The following is a 24,083-nucleotide window of genomic DNA, read 5'->3' as shown; positions in this document are numbered from 1 at the left end:
CTGTGTAAACTGGTTACATAGTGCTTTCAGTGCCGGTCACTCTTTCCTCTTGGTCAATATTTCCAAATATGTGTAGGTTTGATTATTTTTTTATTGATTTATTTTGAATGGGGCGAAAGGGGGGTGATTTAAACTTTTATATATTTTTTATTTTTTTCACATTTTTTTTTACTTTTGCCATGCTTCAATAGCCTCCATGGGAGGCTAGAAGCTGGCACAACACAATCGGCTCTGCTACATAGCAGCGATCTGATGTTCGCTGCTATGTAGCAGAAATGCAGGTGTGCTGTGAGCGCCGACCACAGGGTGGCGCTCACAGCTGCCGGGGATTAGTAACCATAGAGGTCTCAAGGACCTCTATGGTTACTATTCAGAAGCATCGCCGACCTCCGATCATGTGACGGGGGGGTCGGCGATGCAATCATTTCCGGACACCTGGCCGGAAGCGCCAATTAAATGCCGCTGTCTGCGTTTGACAGCGGCATTTAACTAGTTAATAGCGGCGGGTGAATCGCAATTTCACCCGCCGCTATTGCGGGCACATGTCAGCTGTTCAAAACAGCTGACATGTCCCGGCTTTGATGCGGGCTCACCGCGGAGCCCTGCATCAAAGCAGGGGATCTGACCTCGGACGTACTATCCCGTCCGAGGTCAGAAAGGGGTTAAGCCCCCTCCATACCTGCTGACCACAGTAATGGTGTACTGGTATTCTCATTTGTATTAAAGGGTTAAAATAAAACCAATCTGGTCCCCAACCTGCTTCATGTTCATTCTTTTGTAAAGACATAACTTAGTGACTCATTAACATCTATAAAGCAAGAGAAAGTACATTTTGGTACTGTTCAAGGTTCTCTCTGTGCAATTTTTTTTAGAGAAACACACAGTGGGTACGGAAAGTATTCAGACCCCTTTAAATTTTTCACTCTTTGTTTCATTGCAGCCATTTGGTAAATTCAAAAAAGTTCATTTTTTTCTCATTAATGTACACTCTGCACCCCATCTTAACTGAAAAAACAGAAAAGTAGAAATTTTTGCAAGTTTATTGAAAGAGAAAAACTGAAATATCACACAGCCATAAGTAATCAGACCCTTTGCTCATGCACTCATATTTATTTCACGTGCTGTCCATTTCCTTGTGATCCTCCTTGAGATGGTTCTACTCCTTCATTGGAGTCCAGCTGTGTTTAATTAAACTGATAGAACTTGATTTGGAAAGGCACACACGTGTCTATATAAGATCTCACAGCTCACAGTGCATGTCAGACAAAATGAGAATCATGAGGTCAAAGGAACCGGCCAAGGAGCTCAGAGACAGAATTGTGGCAAGGCACAGATCTGGGCCAAGGTTACAAAAGAATTTCTGCAGTACTCAAGGTTCCTAAGAGCACAGTGGCCTCCATAATCCTTAAATAGAAGAAGTTTGGGACCACCAGAAGTCTTCCTAGACCTGGCCATCCAGTCAAACTGAGCAATCGTGGGAGTAGAGCCTTGGTGAGAGAAGTAAAGAAGAACCCCAAGATCACTGTGGCTGAGCTCCAGAGATGCAGTAGGGAGATGGGAGAAAGTTCCATAAAGTTAACCATCACTGCAGCCCTCCACCAGTCAGGCCTTTATGGCAGAGTGGCCCGACGGAAGCCTCTCCTCAGTGCAAGGCATATGAAAGCCCACATAGAGTTTGCTAAAAAACACATGAAGGACTCGCAGACTATGAGAAATAAGATTCTCTGGTCTGATGAGATGAAGATAGACCTTTTCGGTGATAATTCTAAGCAGTATGTGTGGAGAAAACCAGGCACTGCTCATCACCTGCCCAATACAATCCCAACAGTGAAACATGGTGGTGGCAGCATCATGCTATTGGGGGTGTTTTTCAGCTGCAGGGACAGGATGACTGATTGTCATTGAAGAAAACATGATTGCGGCCAAGTACAGAGATGTCCTGGATGAAAACCTCTTTCAGAGTGCTCTGGACCTCAGACTTGGCTGAAGGTTCACCTTCCATCAAGACAGTGACCCTAAGCACACAGCTAAAATAACAAAGGAGTGGCATCAGAACAACTCTGTGACCATTCTTGTCTGGTCCAGCCAGAGCCCTGACCTAAACCCAATTAAGCATCTCTGGAGAGACCTGAAAACGACTGTCCACCAACGTTCACCATCCAACCTGTCGGAACTGGAGAGGATCTGCAAGGAAGAATGGCAGAGGATCCCCAAATCCAGGTGTGAAAAGCTTGTTGCATCATTCCCAGGAAGACTCATGGCTGTACTAGCTCAAAGGGTGCTTCTACTCAATACTGAGCAAAGGGTCTGAATACTTATGACCATGTGATATTTCAGTTTTCGTTTAACAAATTTGCAAAAGTTTCTACATTTCTGTTTTTTTTCAGTCAACATGGGGTGCAGAGTGTGCATTAATGAGAAAAAAATGAACTTTTTTGAATTTACCAAATGGCTGCAATGAAACAAAGAGTGAAAAATTTAAAAGGGGTCTGAATACTTTCCGTACCCACTGTAGTATAAACAAGAGGGGGAAATGAGAATAGTCCGTGGGATGAGTCCCCTCTGGTTTCTCCCCACCTGGCTCTGCTTCGTAGACAGGTCTCCACCTATGTGTGATAAGAGAACCGTCAATCTAGCCCAGCTAGGCGTAAGACTTCGATATCTCCAATTAGGGAGCATGCCTGTAATTCTCGAAGCCCATATTTTTCAGGGAAAAGGAATCACTTGACATGTTCTCTTTAAGGCTACTTTCACACTTGCGTTGTGTGGCATCCGTCGCAATTCGTCGTTTTGGACAAAAAACGGATCCTGCAAATGTGCCCGCAGGATGCATTTTTTGCCCATAGACTTGTATTGCCGACGGATCGCGACGGATGGCCACACGTCGTGTCCGTCGTGCACTGGATCCGTTGTGTTTTGGCGGACCGTCGTCACAAAAAAAAGTTCAATGTAACTTTTTTGTAAGCCGCGGCCGGAACTCCGCCCCCTCATCCCCGGGACATAGACTGGGCAGCGGATGCGTTGAAAAACTGCATGAACTGCCCACGTTGTGCACAATTTTCACAACGTGCGTTGGCACGTCGGGCCGACGCATTACGACGGCCCCGTACCGACGCAAGTGTGAAAGAAGCCTAAGAATATGCAATACACAAAACCAAGTATGGTCAGAAATATAGAAATACCTTGTGAGCCTGCCCAGGTATAATCCACAGGATTTAATATTAGTGGGGTACAAGCAAATTTTGCATAGGCCTAAAAAACAAAAGCAAAATAACAGTTAAGAAAACAAATATGTTTATGATTAAAATTCACAGAAATAAGAGCAGAAAACACAGCACAGAGGGCAACAGGCAGCCCATGGGTGGAAGTCGCCCCCGAAACATATGGAAGCCTTAAGAACGAAATGAAAGAAAGATATTTAATCAGTCAATAGCTTAAAGGGCTCATTCACACGAATGTATTTTCAGTCCGTAAAGAAAAAAACAAAAACGGACAGCAGTCGGAGCAATGTTATTCAATGGGGCAGTGCAGGTGACAGATATTTTCCCTCACCAAATCTGTGTGTAAAAAAAAATAAAAATTGGATGTCATACGGAGCCACAGTATAGCATCCGATCTTTATGGCCACATTGCAGTTCTGCAGCATAGGAAACTAAATGGTCCTGGAAATGAGTAATGAAGCTGTAAATAACGGACTGTACAAGAGCTGCACATGGATGGCAAGTCAGAAAAGAATAGTCCGAGTTTTCTGGAACAAACTCTGAATGACTTTATATACATATGAACCTACCCGAAGAGCGATTCACATCTCACCAAGTGATGGTGTATATGTCCTAAACTGTCAGTAAGGGTCCGAACTCTGGGACCACCAACCTGCTTCATACCCTACAAAGAGGCATTCCTGGCTGTACCGGAAACTGCAGCTGGACTCACATGGCTGGGGCCACACTGCAGCTCCCCGCAGGCGAAGACTGGATTCACACATCTATGTTTCGATGCCAAAGTATAGACCACAATGCACAGACTGGCCAAGGGTCTCCTGACAGGAACGTGACAGCTCCATATATGCCTGTGAGGCTGTCAGAGACCCGTGGCTAGTTCATAGATCAGAAAGCAAAACATGAATGTGTGAATGCAGCCTTAACGCTTGCAGTGCAATGGAGAGGACGCAATGTTGGTGTAACGCTGCAAACCCACCATGACGCAACCAGAACTGCACGTCCTCATGTCTTAGTAAATGTTTGGTGGTAGAAACATTTGTGGATAGGTGAGAAATATTTTGATCACCCAAGGGAGTCTGTCATCAAATAACAAGCCCCTGAACAGCTGCCAAAACGTTATTCAGTGGTTTGTGAAGAAGTCACTTACAGTATACGGCTTTATTCACACATCAGTATTTTTGATCCGTATTTCACCAGTACTTGTAAGCCAAAACCAGGGCAGTCTGCAAAACACAGAACAGGTGTCAATCTTTCAATTACAGCTTCCCTCTGTAAGTGGCACTCCTGTTTTTGGCATACAAATGCGGATGTAAAATACTGATGTGTGAATAAGCCCTATATAAAAAAAAATACATTAATAAAGTCGCTTGCTTTACCTGTAAATTATCATGTTGGGGGTCCACAATCTCACTAGTCGTACACTACCTGATTGCAAATGAGCCCCAGAATTATCCAGTGTATACGCCGTGAAGCAAGGTGCTGCCTGTCCACTCACACACTGCACATGTGCTGGACACGACATGTCTTATGAGCCAGGACTTCATGGATACACAGAGGTCGTACATTTGATAACTTGTGACACCTTGCAAGAATTTTACCAAACAACCTACAATACTATTTCCTCTACAGTGAGGTATAGGCCCGGCTAGCACCCCTGAAATACAGCGACTAATGTGGGGGATTTGTTGGACAATTTTATAGGAAGTTATGATAGTTTAGGTAAAATTAAACCCCTTCAAATGGCTGGATACTATAACTGCTTTACTAAAGGTGTTGTCTACTACTAGGACAAAACCTTCTTGACCTAAATATTTGGCCACGAAAAAATAATAAAGCCTATATTTACCTCCCATGTCAGTGCTGTTCCAGCGGTGTCGGTGCTGTTCCAGCGGTGTCGGCACTCACTCATCCCGGGGCTCTCGTGCGGTAGTGCCCAACCAATGCTGGCGTCACTGTCTCCACCTTCCAACATTTTGAACATGAAAAGGAAGCCAGAAATCAGCTGCAGCCCGGACTTCCTCGTCATGTTCTATTCGACAGAAGGAGGCGACAGTGACGCCAGCGCTGATTGGACACGGGGCACTACGCGTCATGCAACCACAAGAGAGCCCCGAGACCGCGAGTGCCGACACCACAGAATGGCGCCAGCATGGGAGGCGAACGTAAGCTTCATTATTTTATTGGGGCTAAACAGTTAGGTCAAGAAGAGGTGGTCCTAGTAGTGAAAAACCCCTTGAATGGTTTTATGCTTCCAAGATAGATAAAGCAGGAATCAAAAGTGATATGTGAACAAAGTCTTAGGCCTGCTGTGTTATTACAAACCATTATTCATTAGTGTTTTGGATCAGAGTTTCACTGATATAATAAAATGTATACTAAATAGTTATAATTTATCCTGTTGTATTCATTGGTGTGCTTATTAGTTCTGCATTGTTTGTGTTCCCTTTTTCTGAGTTTCCTCAGTGACAAATGAAGAATAAATAAAACAACTGAAAAAGCGCCCGCTATTCATTGCGATGTTAAATCAGACAGCACACTGATTGCACCGACACCATCCATGTGCTGTCACCGATTTTCTACATACTTATATGGGTAATTTTTATCTGAGATTCAAATAAAAAACGGACTTGTCTCTGTGATTATTTTGTGGCCATAGGGTGAACAGCACTATAGACCATCATAGATTCAAGTGGAGCTATTTCGGCACCAGTCCTTCCTAATGATGGCATAAATGATCTCCACATGTGGAGCAGTTCAGTACAGAAACTATTGGTGGTGCTCGGGTTAGAAATAATTCAATGTCATCCAAGAAAAAAACGAAAAATAGAATTAGTCTTACAGGTAATTCGGTTTCTAGGTACCTTCCACGACAGCAGCATCGGAGGATGTCTCCCCGCCCTAACGGGGGACAGGAAACACAAAGAGGTTAAATACCCCTCCCCTTCCTGCAACCACCAGTGTTTTTTCTGGACACAGTAGCATGAAGTTACCACTCAAGTGCAGGAATCATCCAATAAGAATATCAGGTAGGGAGGGAAATTAGTGCTGTCGTGGAAGGTTCCTAGAAACCGAATTCCCGGTAAGACTAATTCTATTTTGTCCAGTCACCTTCCACAACAGCAGCATCGGAGTAATACCAACAAACTAATTTCTTAGGGAGGAACAACAGGCTGCAGAACTCATCTGCCGAATGTTAAATCCCTATTAAAATCCAGTCTGTAGTGCCTGGTGAACGTATGGACTGAAGACCATGTGGCGGCTCTGTATATCTGCTCCGTAGATGCGTCTCCTCTCTCCGCCCATGATGTCGATACCAAACGTATAGAATGGGCCTTCAATGATGACGGAGGAGATGAGTATGCGAGAGATATGGCATGCTTGATCCAATTAGTGATCGTGTTTTTTGCCGCCTTCTTGCCTTTGTTTCTTCCGGAGTGTTGAAAGAACAAATTCCGATCAATCCTCCAGCTTTCAGTCTGTTGGAGGTAATAGAGAACTACCCTTCGGACATCAAGGGTGTGGAAGGATTCTTCTTTTATATTGGAAGGATTTGGGCAAAATGAGAGCAACACTATGTCCTGCCCTCTGTGGAACTCTGAGGTTACTTTTGGCATGAAAGTGGGGTCTAGACGGAGGATAATACTATCTGTTAGGCCATGTGCACACGTTCAGTATTATTCGCGTTTTTTCGCTATAAAAACGTGATAAAAACGCGAAAAAAACGCAAACATATGCCTCCCATTATTTTCAGTGTATTCCGCATTTCTTGTGCAAATGTTGCATTTTTTTCCGCGAAAAAAAAATCGCATCACGGAAAAAAAAGCAACATGTTCATTAAATTTGTGGAATTGCGGGGATTCCGCACACCTATGAATGCATTGATCTGCTTACTTTCCGCATGTGGCTATGCCCACCATGCGGGAAGTAAGCAGATCATGTGCGGTTGGTACCCAGGGTGGAGGAGAGGAGACTCTCCTCCACGGACTGGGCACCGTATAATTGGTAAAAAAAAAAGAATTAAAATAAAAAATAGTCATATACTCACCTTCGATGGCCCCCGGAGTCTTCCCGCCTCTCAGCGGTGCATGCTGCCGCTTCCGTTCCTATAGATGGTGTGTGTGAAGGACCTGCGATGACGTCGCGGTCACGTGACCGCAACGTCATCGAAGGTCCTGCATACACACACCATCTATAGGAACGGAAGCCGCTGAGGAGATCGGCTGTCTGCAGATGGGTATAACCATTTTTTTAATTTTTTTTATTATTTTTAAACATTCTATCTTTTACTATTGATGCTGCATAGGCAGCATCTATAGTAAAAAGTTGGTCACACTTGTCAAACACTAATTACGCTTGCAAAATGCTAAAAAAAAAAACGCAAAAAAAACGCAAAAAAAAATATGCAGATTTCTTGCAGAAAATTTCCGGTTTTCTTCAGGAAATTTCTGCAAGAAATCCTGACGTGTGCACATACCCTTACAGTTAAGTAAGGCTCCTGCAGAGACAGGGCCTGTAGTTCTATCCGTCTAGTGGAAGGAATTGCCAGTAAAAAGACAGTTTTAAGAGTTAGGCCATGTTCACACGTTCCTGATTTCCCTGCTGTTTTTTCTGCACTAAAAACCGCAGCTCTTGGCAGAAAACGCAGGTGCGGTTTTTGGTGCGTTTTTGGTGCGTTTTTTGATGCGGTTTTTAGTGCGGTTTTTTATGCAGTTTTCTCTGCAGATTGTCTGTGTTTGACACAAATAAAGCTTTAACTGCAGTGGGGAAAAAAAAAAAAAAGAAATTATGTCATTTCCTTGTCCAACCCTTTTCTTCTTCCATCCTCCATTTTGGGACTAAACACCAAAATGAGTGGACGTGTTTTGAATGACAGCGCTCCGCAGAGTGCTGAGCGTAGGCCAGATCACAGCCCGCGGATCCAGCTCTATCCAGCTATTTAAGTCTACGTTCACATTTGCGGTCTGCGCCGCAGCGTCGGGCGCCGCATGCGTCATGCGCCCCTATATTTAATATGGGGGCGCATGGAGATGCGTCGCACTTGCGTTTTGCGCCGCATGCGTCACTGCGGCGCACGCGTCCGGGCGCAGAGGACGCAGCAAGTTGCATTTTTGCTGCGTCCAAAATCAATTAAAAAAAGGACGCATGCGGCGCAAAACGCAGCGTTGTGCATGCGTTTTGCTGCGTTTTTGTTTGCGTTGTGCGTTGCGTCGCCGACGCTGCGGCGCACAACGCAAATGTGAACGTAGCCTTAGTGCCACGTATTTAAGTGCCACGTATCAGATATTTCAGTGCCACGTATTTCAGTGCAACGTATTTAAGTGCCACATATCACGTATTTCAGTGCCACGTATTTCAGTGCCACGTATTTAAGTGCCACGTATCACATATTTCAGTGCCACGTATTTCAGTGCCACGTATTTCAGTGCCACGTATTTCAGTGCCACGTATTTCAGTGCCACGTATTTCAGTGCCACGTATTTCAGTGCCACGTATTTCAGTGCCACGTATCACGTATTTCAGTGCCACGTGTTTCAGTGCCACGTATCACGTATTTCAGTGCCACGTATTTCAGTGCCACGTATTTCAGTGCCACGTATTTCAGTGCCACGTATTTCAGTGCCACGTATTTCAGTGCCACGTATTTCAGTGCCACGTATCACGTATTTCAGTGCCACGTATCACGTATTTAAGTGCCACGTATTTCAGTTGCACATATTTTTGCTATTGTAAGGTGGCATTAATCCCGGTTAATAATGGAGAGGCGTCAATAAGACGCCTATCCATTATTAATGCTATTAAAATGATTTAAAAAAAAATATAGGGGGACCCCCCCCACAAAAAAAATGACATAGGGTCCCCCTATATTTTTAGGCCAGAAAGGCTACGCAGACAGCCGTGGGCTTATATTCATAGCCTAGGAAAGGGGCCATGGATATTTGCCCCCCCCCCCGGCTACAAATATAAGCCCGCAGCCGCCCCAGAAAAGGCGCATCAAAATGATGTGCCAATTCCGGCACTTAGCCCCTCTCTTCCCACTCCCTGTAGCGGTGGGATATGGGTTAATGAGGGGTTAATGCCACCTTGCTATTGTAAGGTGGCATTAAGCCCGGTTAATAATGGAGAGGCGTCAATAAGACGCATATCCATTATTAATCCAATGAAAGGGTTAAAAAAAAACCACAAACACTAGAAAAAAAATATTTTAATGAAATAAAGACACCCACTTTTTGACCATATTTTATTGTACGCTCAATCTGTCCTGAAGACCCTCGACCTGAAAAAGACGCAAAATAAAAAAAAACAAATTCACACTCCCTGGCCCTGTCTGCAGAAATCCATCGAGGGTCCCACGAAGATCTTCCATGGAGAACAGACACATCCAGAGATATGTCTGCTCTCCACGGCTGCAGCAACACACTGACAGGAGCCATAGTTCCTGTCGGTGTGTCACTGCGCATGCGCGAGCGAGTTTACCGGCGGTCATTGACCCCGGCTCTCTCGCTTAACGGCAGTGCTGCGTGGGAAAGTTCAACGCACCTGTAGTGCCGTTAACCGAGACGCCGGAGCCATTGAACTCCGGAACAGTACGCGATACACTGCTAGGAGCTTCGCTCCTGGCAGTGTATCGCCGGAGAGCAGCCGATCGGCGTGGGACACTCGGTTTATGGATTCTGCGGACAGGGAGTATGAATTTGATTTTTTATTTTGGGATTTTTTCTAGGGGATCGAGGGCTTCGCCTACCAGTGTGCTGTTGGTGAGTATATACTCTGTGTTATATGTTGTATGTACTGTGTGTCATGTATGTGTATTGTGTGTGTTTTGTGTAACTTTACAACTGTGCTAAGTCGCCGGACACAGGGACAACTCTCCCATCCTAATACCGGATGGGAGTAGTAGTCCCATACGGCGACTTAGCACAATGGTGGCACTAGCGTCGCATGGGGACACACACACACACACACCAAATCTATCAAACAGCCGACATCGATCCCCATGCGACGGTATGCCTCCATGTCTCTTCGGGATACAGGAACACAACACACTCCGCCCACGCACTTCCGCCCGCTTCCCCGCACTTCCTGCTGCAGCGGTTTCTCCACCCATAACCGCAATAAAACCCGCAGATATATTTTTGATCTGCGGGTTTTACTGCGGGTTTGACCTCACAATGGAGGTCTATGGGTGCAGAACCGCTGCAGTTCCGCACAAAGAAGTGACATGGTCCTTCTTTTTTACCGCAGCTATTCAGCGCGGCTTTTTTAGTGAATTTCTGCATCATGTGCACAGCGTTTCCTGTTTTCCATAGGGTTACATTGTACTGTACCCTGCATGGAAAACAGCTGCGGACCCGCAGCGGCAAAATCGCTGCGGTTCCGCGGTAAAAAACGCATTGTGTGAACATGGCCTAAGAATCTTCAAACTAGCTTCTGACAATGGCTCAAATGGGTTTTGGGTTAAGCTATTAAGAACCAAATTAAGGTCCAAGGGGAGGTGTGATTATGAATTCTGGGACGGATTCTAATAGCTGATGCCATGAAGCGTTTTACCCAATGGTGCCTAGCTAAGTTCTGGTCGAAAAAGGAACTAACAGCTGAAACCTGAACCTTTAAGGTGCTAGGATTGAGTCCTACATCAAGGCCTTTCTGCAGGAAATCAAGTATTTGTGCAACATTTGGATGGAACGGATTTGGAGTGTTCGGGGAACACCACAATGTGAATTTTTTCCATACCTTGCCATAAATGGCATTAGTCACTGGTTTTCTGCTCTTTTGAAGCATTTGAATCACTTCATCAGACAGACCCCTTGCTTTTACTATTTTGGCTTCAGTAGCAAGGCCGCCAGGTTCAACCTGTGTAAATTCGGATGTAACAGGGGACCTTGACGAAGGAGGTCGTCCTTTTGAGGTAATGGTAGTGGACTCTCCTGGGTCATGTTCATCAGGGCACTGTACCAGCTCCTTCCTGGCCACATGGGGGCGATCAGAATCGTAGTAACCCCATCGGATTGAATTTTCTGTATTGTCCTTGCCAGAATCGGGATTGGAGGGAAGGCGTAGGCGCGGTTGAACCTCCAGGGGTGGGAAAAGGCATCTACATCCCGCGCTCCATCCGTGGCGTTCAGGGAGAAATATGTTCCTACTTTTGCATTCCGGCTGTTGGCGAATAAATCCACATCCGGGGTCCCCCATCGCTTTACTAGGGAGAGGAAAACCTCCTGGTCTAGGCACCATTCCCCCGGATGTACGTCCTTCCTGCTGAGGAAATCTGCCTGGGTGTTGGCGGATCCATTTAGATGGACCGCTGTGATGGATAGGTGTTTTTCTGCCCAGGAAAAAATTCTTGCAGCAACCAATTTTTAGTTTTGCGTATCTCGTACCCCCTTGGTGACGGAGGTACCCTACCATGGTCATATTGTCAGAATATATTCGCACATGGTGACCGGAGGAGGGTCGATGCAGCATTCAGTGCCTGTTCTACCGCCTTCAGCTCTCTGAAGTTTGATGAGCTGGCTCTGATGTCTGGAGACCATATTCCCTGGAAGTGGGTCTTTTCCACTACAGCTCCCAATCCCCTTCGACTGGCATCTGATGTGAGTATCTTTAGGGGAAGCTGGTCCCAGTTGACCCCTTTTTGGAGATTTTTGCGGCATTGCCACCATGTCAGGGATAACTTGACGTGATTGTGATGAGGAACTTTTTTGGATAGGGAGTTCTGCTGTCTGTCCCAGGATGAGAGTACATGAGTCTGAAGTGCTCTTGTATGGGCTTGGGCCCAGGGTACCATCTGAATGCAGGACGTTAAGAAACCCAGGATAGACATAGATTGCCGAAGGGTGGGGGCCTTCAGGACTCTGTATTCTGAGATCTTCTGTACCAGATCGAGCCGATGTTCTCTTGGCAGGAAGGATTTCCTTACTTCTGAATTTAGCAGGACCCCCAGAAATTTTTTTTTGTTAAGGGAAGAAGGTCTGACTTCTCCAGGTTCGGGATCCAACCTAAGGTTTCCAGGATCTCTAGAGTTTTTGTCACATCGGAGTTTAGACGGGAGACCGTTGGGGCGACAGATATGGTATTATACAAATCCCCTGATATTGAATGAAGATCACCGCTTCCGTCATGGTTTTTGTGAACACTCGAGGTGCTGACGAGATGCCAAACGGGAGGACGTTGAATTGGTAATGGCTGATTTGATAATCCTGGGCAATTGCAAATCTGAGAAATTTCTGGAACTTTTGAGGAATGGTAACACGGTAATAAGCATCCCTCAAATCTATTGTAGCCATCACCCAATTCTGGGCAATAAGGGGAATTGCCGACTTGATTGATTCCATCTTGAATCTCCTGTATGTGATCACTCGATTTAGAGGCTCGAGGTTGATGATGATCCTGTGCTTCCCTGAAGGTTTTCTGATCAAGAAGAGATGAGAATAATGGCCTTTGCCTGTCTCTTGTAGCGGTACAGGAGAGATTGCGCCTGCCTGTAGTAAATCCTGAATACCCGAAAATAGTGCGTTCCGGGAATGGAGATCCTGCAACGAGGTGATCCTTAGGCACTGAGGGGGAGGACTCTCAAATTCTAGTTTTAATCCATACTGGATTGTTCGGAGCACCCACTGGTTTGAGGAGATGGTCCTCCATTGGTGGACGAAGTTCGAGAGTCGACCCCCACAGGCCGAGAGTAGTCAATGTTTATCAGGAGTTTGCTGGTGTTTTGGGACAAGGCTATTCCTGCCCTTCCCCCCTTTGGGATAACTCCAGCGGCCTGTTTTGCCTTTCCCCTTGAATTCCCTTTGGGAATTCTGATCTTGGGGGAACGAAAAAAACGTTTTTTTGGGCTTCCTTTGTTCTGCAAGTGCCTTCTTTTTGTCCGTAGCCTTCACTAAGATATCGTCGGGGGCTGGACCAAACAAATAATGACCCTGAAATGGAATGGCACAAAGTTTCGCTTTTGATGTGATGTCGCCACTCCAGGATTTCAAACATAGGGCCCTCCTAGCTGAGTTAGAGAGGACAGCGGAATTGGCTGCCACCCGAACTGATTCCGCCGAGGCATCGGCCAGGAACCTCATCGCCTTCTGGAGAAGGGGAAGGGAATCCAGAATCACCTCCCTAAAAGTACCCTGGGTTAGGTGATCCTTCAGGGTTCGGAGCCAGTGAAACAGTGATCTAGCCATACAGGTAGATGCTATGTTTGTTTTTAGGAGGTTAGTGGAGGTATCCCAGGATTTCCTTAGCAGGCTTTCAATTTTGCAATCCATGGGGTCCCTGAGTTGAGAGGAGTTCTCAAATGGGAGGGCTGTCTTTTTTGTCACTCTAGACACCTGCACATCTACCTTAGGAGTATCCCAAAGGGAAATATCTCCATCTAATGAGAAGCGATTTTTTAATTCAGAGGGAAACTAAGTCCCTTCTCCGGAGATTCCTATTCGTGAAGAATGAGGCCCTGCACATTTTCATGCACGGGAAATCCTTTTAGCTTCCTAGGTTTGAGGCCCCCAAACATTTCGTCCTGCATGGATTGTTTCACCTCCTCTTCCTCTACCCCCATTGTACCCCTCACCATTCTAATTAAGTCATGTATGTCCTCAGGAAAAAAAATATATTTTAGTATCATCTTTGGGGGTGGAAGTGGAGCCCTCATTCTCCCATATATCCTCTGAGTTTGAATTGTATAATTCACCAGAATCTGAATCAGACTCCACAGCTGCTAATTTCCTCTTTTTTGGAGGGGGCTGTGGTAATAAGGTATGGGACAGGGCCGATACCGAGGACTGAACCTATTGTTTAATGAGGGACTTGATACTATCAAGCAGGGATGGTTGTTCGGCCCGTAACACCTCATCAGTGCAGGATTGGCAAAGTTTCTTGATGTATGTGGAAGGAAGCCTGGCAGCACATACACCACACTTGCGACTGGACGTTTTTTCCCTTCTAGGGGCAGGGGCCTTGTCTCCCTAAGAGAAAGAGAGAGAAGGGGGGGGGGGGGCTAAGCCTATTAAACCACCTAGGGGAAAAGGACCTTCATCCACTACTTACAGTAGGAGGGAGGACGCTGAGCTCAGCAGAGGCAGAGAGGGGAATTTTATCACCGTCCATGGTCTGTCTGTCCGTCCACAGTCACTAACAGACAGAGGGTCTTACCTGGTGGCATCGCCGACCAGGATTAAATAATCGAGGTCTCAGCGTCATCTAATCGTGCTCCTCCTCACCAAGGTCTGCAGGTGGTGCGGGGGGGACCCCCGGAAACACCCGATGTGGCAGCGGAATCCTGTGGGATCAGCGGTGATAGTAGTAAAGACTATATAGACTAGATAGAAGTAAACCGGAAGTTCGGGATCGCGTCACTTCCAGTGCGCGTGTACTACGCTGTCCGCGCCACAAAGAGAGGAGGAAGCCGTGGAGCTAGAAAGGACCCCGGCGGCACATCACCGCCCCGCTTTACCCACCGAGGGGGCGCGGGAGTAGCGGTAAAGGAGGGTCCCGAGTCACATGGCAACATGGAGACGGGAGCAGTGTATGGAAGAAGGAGAGCGGAGCCCCCGAACTTCAGCTGCCCGGCAATAGGTAATGGAAAACTGGGTACTCCGGTCGCTGGCCACGGCAGCACCACAGCAGGACCTCTTCATGCCCCATAGGGGGACAGGAAAAACACTGGTGGTTGCAGGAAGGGGAGGATATTTAACCTCTTTGTGCTTCCTGTCCCCCATTAGGGAAGGGAGACATCCTTCAATGCTGCTGTCGTGGAAGGTGACTAGAGAAAGCGGCACTCGCCAGGTTCTGCAGTAAAGGTACCGTCACATTTAGCGACGCTGCAGCGATCTAGACAACGATGACGATCGCTGCAGCGTCGCTGGAGAGCTGTCACACAGACAGCTCTCCAGCGACCAACGATGCCGAAGTCACCGGGTAACCAGGGTAAACATCGGGTTACTAAGCGCAGGGCCGCGCTTAGTAACCCGATGTTTACCCTGGTTACCAGTGTAAATGTAAAAAAAACCAAACACTACATACTTACATTCCGATGTCTGTCGTGTCCCCCGGCGTCCGCTTCCCTGCACTGTGTAAGCGCCGGCCGTAAAGCAGAGCGGTGACGTCACCGCTGTGCCCTGCTTTACGGCCAGCCGGCGCTGACACAGTGCAGGGAAGCAGAACGCCGGGGGACGCGACAGACATCAGAATGTAAGTATGTAGTGTTTGTTTTTTTTTACATTTACACTGGTAACCAGGGTAAATATCGGGTTACTAAGCGTGGCCCTGCGCTTAGTAACCCGATGTTTACCCTGGTTACCAGTGAAGACATCGCTGAATCCGCGTCACACACACCGATTCAGCGATGTCAGCGGGAGATCCAGCGACGAAATAAGGTGCTGGCCTTCTAGCTCCGACCAACGATGTCACAGCAGGATCCTGATCGTTGCTGCGTGTCAAACACAACAATATCGCTATCCAGGACGCTGCAACGTCACGGATTGCTAGCGATATTGTTGTTAAGTTGTTCAGTGTGAAGGTACCTTAACATTGTTTATTCCATCAGTCTAGAAAAGAACATGGTAGGCAGGGAGTGAGCGGGAGACTGAAGGACAATGGCCGTTTCACGCTATCAAGGTGCTTCTTACCATGATGACGGTTTGGACCCCCTACAATCGCCTTGATAGCGCAAAACGGCCGACGTCCTTCAGTCTCTTGCTCATTCCCTGCCTACCGTGTTCTTTGCTACATTGATGGAATAAAGGATTTTACTGCAGTACCTGGCGAGTGCCGCTTTTCACTTTTTTCTTGGATGACATTGAATTAGCCCTATAGGTGTTCTATCTGTGATAGTCATGTGATACGTCATTCACACAACAGTAATATCAAACATGATAAATACAATTATCTTATTTCCACTTTCATATCCGCACAGTGCTGAAATGGAGCTCGTACTATGTGCACAATGATTTCCAGCACAAACAAGATTTCTTGGACATTTTTCACATGCCGGGAAGGACGACATTGTCCCCCATCGTGTTTAAACTGGGAATGATGAGAGAGAACTGGTATTGAGAGAACAACAAAAGCTATAAAAGTGGTAATATACTGAGAACCAAGATAACAAACGTCTCAAACCCTTCTGATTGAAACATGAGGGGATATTCAGCAAAACTTAGACCTTGGTTACATCACGTTCATGACCGACTATCAACATATAAGTCAGAAAAAGAGACCGTCCCATAGAGCCTTATTGTACAATTGAAACGTACCGTGCAGTATATGTTTTACTGGATACCAGTGTATAGCATTACATTATAAATTGCGATATTCCATCCCTTTTTTTTTGCAATTCCAAAGATGAAAGTGTCATTATGGAGACCTAAGGACATGAAGTGAGACATTGGCAGCTTTTACCATTGTACACACTGAGTAGAGATCAATAACCTGATGTTAGCCCAGCCTAACACAAGGTAAAAGTGCTAAAGTCGGCCGTAGCACCAAATCACATTCCCCTTCCATATTCCCAAGGATTTATGTGACCACTTTTCCGAAATTTTAAAAGGATTTTTAAAAAGCATCATCAATTTTAACATTTTTCATGATTTTTTTTTTTTTTTTTTAACATGAGTTTTAATAGAGATGGGAAGAGTGGGAAGATTTGTGGTACTCTATTTCAGTCCTATTGCTGGATGGACTTCACTTCTGCGACTGGCAACTCCTGGATGTGTCTGTCACTTTCCGGGCCTCACACTGGGTCATGACAAGCATTAACCATAGGTCAGATCGGGTCACCACCAATCTTTTGCTCATCTCTACTGTTTTGTTTTTTTATATTTTGTATATTACATTTTCTTGCCTTTTTGAAGCGCCATAAAGTAGTACATGGGAAAGCATCAGTAAAAAAAATCCTCAAGGTATGTATACACAACGTATTTTTCAATCTCAAAAGGATGAACATAGGCGGTTCTATATAAAAATGATTTGCACTTGCTGCTCATATGTTCGAGCATTTGAGCGTCTTTTATCTTCTTTAGAAGAATTCATAAGACACCAAGCGGTTAAAAGTAGTAAGAGGACCACTCTAAGGGCTCATTTCCACTGGCGAGAGACAAATCGGTCCGTAATCTGGACCGAAAAAAGGGATGTAGCGTATGCGATTGTCATGCGAGTGCAATGCGATTTTTAATCGCACCATCCGTTTTACATCCGTATGACATCCGTATGCAATCCGTTTTTTTCTCTGCAACTATTTTTAGACAATCATTTACAGGACCATGGACAGTGTTCCCGGCCACAGAATGGTGATGTATCCGTAAAAAACGGACGGAATACGGATGGTCCGTATTCCGTACGTTTTTTCTCTCGCACCCATTGACTTGCATTGGCGAGTCTCGTCCGAGACTCGCAGCAAATCGCAGCATGCTGCGATTTTTTTCTCAGTCCGATTTCGGCTGAGAAAAAAAATCGCAAATGAAAAGACACCTATTGAATAACATTGGTCCGAGTGCAATCCGATTTTTTATCGGATTGCACTCGTCCGTTTTCCTCGCCAGTGGAAATGAGCCCTTAAGGTGTTATCCACTTTGAAAATGCTCTATACGTCACAATAGAAAACAATGCAAATCCTCCTGAAAATTTTTTACATGAATTTTGAAGTGGAACAACTTCAGAATCCAAGTCAGAAAAGTCTATGAGAACATACCTTTACCAGGAATATGCTGTATTATGAAAATAACCCTTTTGATAACTCTGAAAGTTCTCACTCCCTAGCAATGACGTCAGTGAGTTCATTGGCTAAGAACTCCGCTCACCTTATTCACATCACCATGAGACACTGACACTGTGCTATGACACGCAGCTCAGTGTCTCTGCTGGCTGCCAGGCTGAACTTTCACATCATGCCAACTTTCAGCATGGCATCTAGATGTAGCAGAGCTACAGTCTTTGCAGGACAAATGGATTATCTTCTCGTTGGAGAGGTGAGGAATATGGTTGTTTATTATTTTCTTTTACAGGGGACGTGAGCTTCAGTAGATTAGCATCTCTTCGGACAGGTGAGGATTATGGCTGGTTTTTTTGTTTGTTTTTTTACAGGGGACATGGGCTTTAATGGATTAGGGGTAAAGGTGAGTATAACTTTGTTTTTTTTATTTTGATTTCAAATACAGGTGTCAGTGTCTTTATTTCAATTAAAAGGACTTTATTCTAGGTGGGTTTTTTTATTTATGACTATGGAGTTAATAATGGGGGCATCTTATAGATGCCTCTCCATTGCTAACCCTTGGACTTGATGTCAACTGGCAATACAAAGCTGACATCAACCCCACTTCCATTAGCCTACTTGCCACCACACCAAGGAAAGTGGGAAGAGTGGAGGCTAAGCGCCAGAATTGGCACATATTATGGATGCAATATTTCTGGGGCGGCTGAGAGCTGATGTTTTTAGTCTGGCATGGGGCCAATATCCATGGTCCCATCCTAGGCTATTAATATGAGACTTCAGCTGTCTGCCCAGCCATTGCTCATTGTTAATTATAGGTGGACCCCCACAAAATTTTTTGGGGGGTCCCCCATTTTAATAACCAGTAAAAGCTAAGTATACATTTGTGAGCCGATATTAATAGCCTGAAAAGCTCCATGTTTATTACCCCCTTCCCAGGCTATAAACATCTGCCTACAGCTGTCTGCTTTCCCTCTGCTGGTTAATAAAATTTTCAGAGGACCAATGCCATTTTTTTCTTTAAGTTAATTATTAGTAGTGATGAGCAACTATATTCGTTGCTCGGGTTTCCCCGAGCACGCTCGGGTGGTCTCTGAGTATTTGTGAGTGCTCAAAGATTTAGTTTTCCTCACCGCAGCTGAATGATTTACGGCTGCGAGATAGCTTGAATACATGTGGGGATTCCCTAGCAACCCCCACATGTTGTCAGGCTGGCTAGCAGCTGTAAATCATGCAGCTGGGGCAACAAAAAATAAATCTCTGAGCACATCCAAATAATCGGGAGACTGTACGAGCTTGCTCGGGAAAACCCGAGCAACGAGTATACTTGCTCATCACTATTAGTTAAATACATGAACATTAAACTACACACGCACTGCACTGATAATATATGTGACTGACATCTTATTATCTATTCTATGTGTATTTACTGTATGTAATCTATTATATTCTGACAGGTCACACTATGAATTTACTGTACTTGGCAGATGAAATGTTGCGTTTTCTAGGAGATGGGTGTGTATAAATCAGTTGACACACACATGGTCCGTGTGCCGTGCTTTTTTTTTCTCACATCCATTGACTTCTATTGGCGAGTCTCATCCGATATACATGGGCAATCACAACATGCTGCAATTTTTTTTTTTTCAGTCTGATCTGAGGAGAAAAAAAATTGCAGATGAGCAGGGAGTCGTAGAATAACATTAGTCAAAGTGCAATCCGATTTTTTATCGGATTGCACTCTTCCATTTTTCTCGCAAATGAGAATGAGCCCTTTACCTCAGAATTGATACTGACTGATCAGTTCTGGGAGAGAAAGAAGCAGATCTCTCCGGTAAGATATATCACAAAGTTGCTTATTTTCATGTACACTACTCAAAAAAATAAACGGAGCACTTAACTAACACAAAGTAACATCAAGTCAGTCACACTTCTGTGAAATCAACCTGTCCAGTTTTGAAGCAACACTGATTGTGAATCAATTTCTCCGGGTGTTGTGCATATGGAACAGACTACAGGTAGAAATGATAGGCAATCAGCAAGACAACCCATATAATGGAGTGGATCTGCATTGGGTGACCACAGACCATTTCTCTGTTCTCATCCTTTTTGGCTGTTGCTTTGGTCACTGCTCTCACCCTTAGAGGTAAAGTACAGTAGCATGAGGAGGTGTCTACAACCTACAAAAGTTGATCGGGTAATGCAGCTCATCCAGGATGGCACATCAATGCGAGCTATGGCAAGAAGGGTAGCTGTGTCTGTCAACACAGTGTCCAAAGCATGGATCAGATACCAGGAGACAGACCAGTACGCCAGGAGACGTGGAGAGGGCCGTAGGAGGGCAAAAACCCAGCAGCAGGACCGCTTTCTCCTCCTTTGTGCAAGGAGGAATAGGAGCAGTGCCAGAACCCTGCAAAATGAGCCCCAGCAGACCACCAACATCCATGTGTCTGCTCAAACTGTCAGAAACAGACTCCACGAGGATGGTATGAGGGACCGACGACCACAAGTGAGTGAATGAATATTGGCATTTACCAGAGAAGACCAAGATTAGCAAATTCGACATTGGTGCCCTGTGCTCTTCACGGATGAGAGCAGGTTCACACTGAGCACATGTGACAGACGTGACAGAGTCTGGAGACGCCGTAGAGAACATTCTGCTGCCTGCAACATCATCCAGCATGACCGGTTTGGCAGTGGATCAGTAATGGTGTGGGGAGGAATTTCTTTGGAGGGTCGCACAGCCCGCCATGCCCTAGCCATAGGTACTCTGACTGCCAGTAGGTACCGGGATGAGATCCTAAGGCCATGTTCACACTTCGCGTGTTTTACCGCGGATCCGCGGCGATTTTGATGCTGCGGGTCCGCAGCAGTTTCCATAGCGTTTCCATTAACATGTAAACCCTATGGAAACCGCAAACCGCTGTGCACATGCTGCGGGAAAAACCGCGCAGAAACGCAGCGGTTTAAAACCCGCAGCATGTCACTTCTTTGTGCAGAATCGCAGCGATTCTGCACCCATAGAAATGCATTGAACCGCTTACTTCCCGCATGGGGCTGTGCCCACTTTGCGGGAAGTAAGCGGATAATGCACGGTTGCTACCCGGGGTGGAGGAGAGGAGACTCCTCCAGGCCCTGGGAAGCCTAAATAGTGTAAAAAAAAAAAAAAGAATTAAAATAAAAAATGATGCTATACTCACCTCTCAGCGCTGCCCGCGGCCGTCCGGTCTTCGGTTTGCTGTGCGAGCAGGACCTGCGGTGACGTCGCAGTCACATGACCGTGACGACGCCGCGGTCACATGACCGTGACGTCACGAAGGTCCTTCTCGGCACAGCAGCTTTGGAATCGGACCGCCGAGTGCAGCGCCGAAGAGATCGCGACGTCAGAGGGTGAGTATAGCCAATTTTTTTATTTTTATCATTACTATTGATGCTGCATATTGCCGCATATGCAGCATCAATAGTACAGGAGTAATACCGCAGCGGAAACCGCGATAAATCTGCAGGGATAACCGCAGCGGTTTTGCCCTGCAGATTTATCAATTCCGCTGTGGGATAAACCCGCAGAGCACACCGCAAAGTGTGCACATGGCCTAAGACCTCTTGTGAGACCATATGCAGGTGCGATTGGCCCTGGGTTCCTTCTGATGCATAACAATGCTAGACCTCATGTGGCTGGAGTGTGTCAGCAGTTCCTGCACGATGAAGGCATTGATGCTATGGACTGACCCGCCCGTTCCCCACACGTGAATCCAATAGAGCACATCTGGGACATCATGTCTCGCACCATCCACCAACGTCACGTTGCACCACAGACTGTCCAGGAGTTGGTGGATGCATTAATCCAGGTCTGGGAGGAGATCCCTCATGAGAACATCTGCCGTCTCATCAGGAGTATGCCCAGATGTGGAAGAGAGGTCATAGAAGCCACACACACTACTGAGCATCATTTCCTTGTCTTGAGGCATTTCCACTGAAGTTGGATCAGCCTTTAATTTGATTTTTCACTTTGATTTTGAGGATCATTACAAATCCAGACCTCCGTGGGATATTTTGATTTACATTGATCATTTTTATGTTTTATTGTTCTCAACGCATTCCACTATGTAATGAATAAAGATTTGCCACTGGAACATTTCATTCAGTGGGATTTTAGTGTTCCCTTTATTTTTTGAGCAGCGTATATTTGATTTATGAAATACAAATTAGATAATCGTTTAAAGCGTAACCATTGTTTTATCTGCTTGTGTAATAGAACTCTGTTCTCAGGGCAGAAGAAATTATAAACCTTCAAGACACGAACATTTGAGATCCCTCCATCTAGAACACAGTGATACAGAGCATTGCACATCAGGCGGGGGGAGCAGAGCATTGCACATTAGTTGGGGGTGCAGAGTATTACACATTAGGCGGGGGGGTGCAGAGCATTGCACATCAGGAGGGGGCACAGAGTATTGCACATCAGGAGGGGGGCGCAGAGCATTGCACATCAGGAGGGGGGCGCAGAGCACTGCACATCAGGAGTGGAGTGCAGAGCATTGCACATCAGGCGGAGGGTGCAGAGCATTGCACATCAGGAGGGGGCGCAGGGCATTGCACATTAGTTGGGGTGCAGAGCATTGCACATCAGGCGGGGGGTGCAGAGCATCGCACAATTATGGGTGCAGAGCATTGCACATCAGGCGGGGGGTGCAGAGCATTGCACATCAGGAGGGGGGTGCAGAGCATTGCACAATGATTATGGGTGCAGGGCATTGCACATCATGCAGGGGTGCAGAGCATCGCACAATGATTATGGGTGCAGAGCATTGCACATCAGGCGGGGGGTGCAGAGCATCGCACAATTATGGGTGCAGAGCATTGCACATCAGGCGGGGGGTGCAGAGCATTGCACATCAGGAGGGGGGTGCAGAGCATTGCACAATGATTATGGGTGCAGGGCATTGCACATCATGCAGGGGTGCAGAGCATCGCACAATGATTATGGGTGCAGAGCATTGCACATCAGGCGGGGGTGCAGAGCATCGCACAATGATTATGGGTGCAGAGCATTGCACATCAGGCGGGGGTGCAGAGCATCGCACAATGATTATGGGTGCAGAGCATTACACATCAGGCGGGGGTGCAGAGCATCGCACAATGATTATGGGTGCAGAGCATTACACATCAGGCGGGGGTGCAGAGCATCGCACAATGATTATGGGTGCAGAGCATTGCACATTAGTTGGGGGTGCAGAGCACTGCACATCAGGAGGGGGGTGCAGAGCATTGCACGTCAGGCGGGGGTGCAGAGCATCGCACAATGATTATGGGTGCAGAGCATTGCACATCAGGCGGGGGTGCAGAGCATCGCACAATGATTATGGGTGCACCTGTCCACTGCAGGCACTGCAACATCTGCTGGGTCACGCCGCTCTTACCAGCACAACCAGGCATTCGGGATGCACGGAGGGCAACCCCCAGTCACTACCCCAGTACCTCAGCTCCATCACGGGGAGCCCCGGGGCAAACCGGCCACAACAACCGAGCGCCGGGTCCGGAATTTCCTGCCGGAGACTCAACCCCTCACAACGTCCGTCCCCCGAAGGGGCGGAGCCAGAGCGCAGCATACACTGCGTGAGACATGTGAATAACTCCGCCTACTACAGGGGGAAGCCGCCGAGGTAAACATTACTAGGCCACGCCCACTTATGTATGGTCCAATACACCCGCCCACTTCCATGTACACCCCTCCCACCTAGGTTACGTCATTGGACGGGTCCTCCTAGTAGTCCTCTGCGCCCTGTGGAGCGCACTGTGCACATTTCGTCTACACGCGGCATTTGTGGTCCGATTTACGGAGAAAATGTCTTTTTTTTCTCGAACATAAAACTTACAGCTTATTTTGAGTAATTTATTTGAGAAAACATAAAAATCAGGACTCTTTTTTTTAATCTTGTTTAAGCATTTTTCTTTTATTAACCCTTTCGATGCAACTTTTTTTTGTAACTATGGGTTCTAAGTGTAACTTTGGTGCTCTCAAATAATTTTTCCTGCAATTTTTCTCTTTTGCTTTATAATTTTACAATTTTTTATTCACCTTTGCATACCTCCCAACTTTTAAAGAAGTGAAAGAGGGACAAAGTTTGCGGCGCACTTAGCGTGCTGCGGTGAATGTTAGGCCACGCCTC

At 46.3% G+C, this 24,083-nt stretch overlaps 1 protein-coding gene across 2 annotated transcripts in view; it reads right to left on the bottom strand.

The window, feature by feature from the left end:
* Nucleotides 1–23,544, bottom strand: part of MTX3 (metaxin 3) — a 52,317-nt gene extending 28,773 nt beyond the window's left edge. The window contains exons 1-2 of one of the 2 annotated variants that reach the window (XM_077286782.1): nucleotides 23,334–23,544; nucleotides 3,183–3,252 (exon numbers count right to left, since the gene is read on the bottom strand). In XM_077286782.1, the coding sequence (XP_077142897.1) occupies nucleotides 3,183–3,252; nucleotides 23,334–23,522 (259 nt within the window). In that variant the 5' untranslated portion in view covers nucleotides 23,523–23,544. The remainder of the gene's footprint in view (nucleotides 1–3,182; nucleotides 3,253–23,333) is intronic. The other variant, XM_077286771.1, reaches the window with a different exon arrangement.
* Nucleotides 23,545–24,083: the final 539 nt, after the last annotated feature.

Source organism: Ranitomeya variabilis, chromosome 1 (assembly GCF_051348905.1).
Source record: "Ranitomeya variabilis isolate aRanVar5 chromosome 1, aRanVar5.hap1, whole genome shotgun sequence".
Lineage (NCBI taxonomy): Eukaryota > Metazoa > Chordata > Amphibia > Anura > Dendrobatidae > Ranitomeya > Ranitomeya variabilis.
Note: the sequence above shows the minus strand (reverse complement) of the source record. Positions and strands in the feature narration are given on the sequence as shown.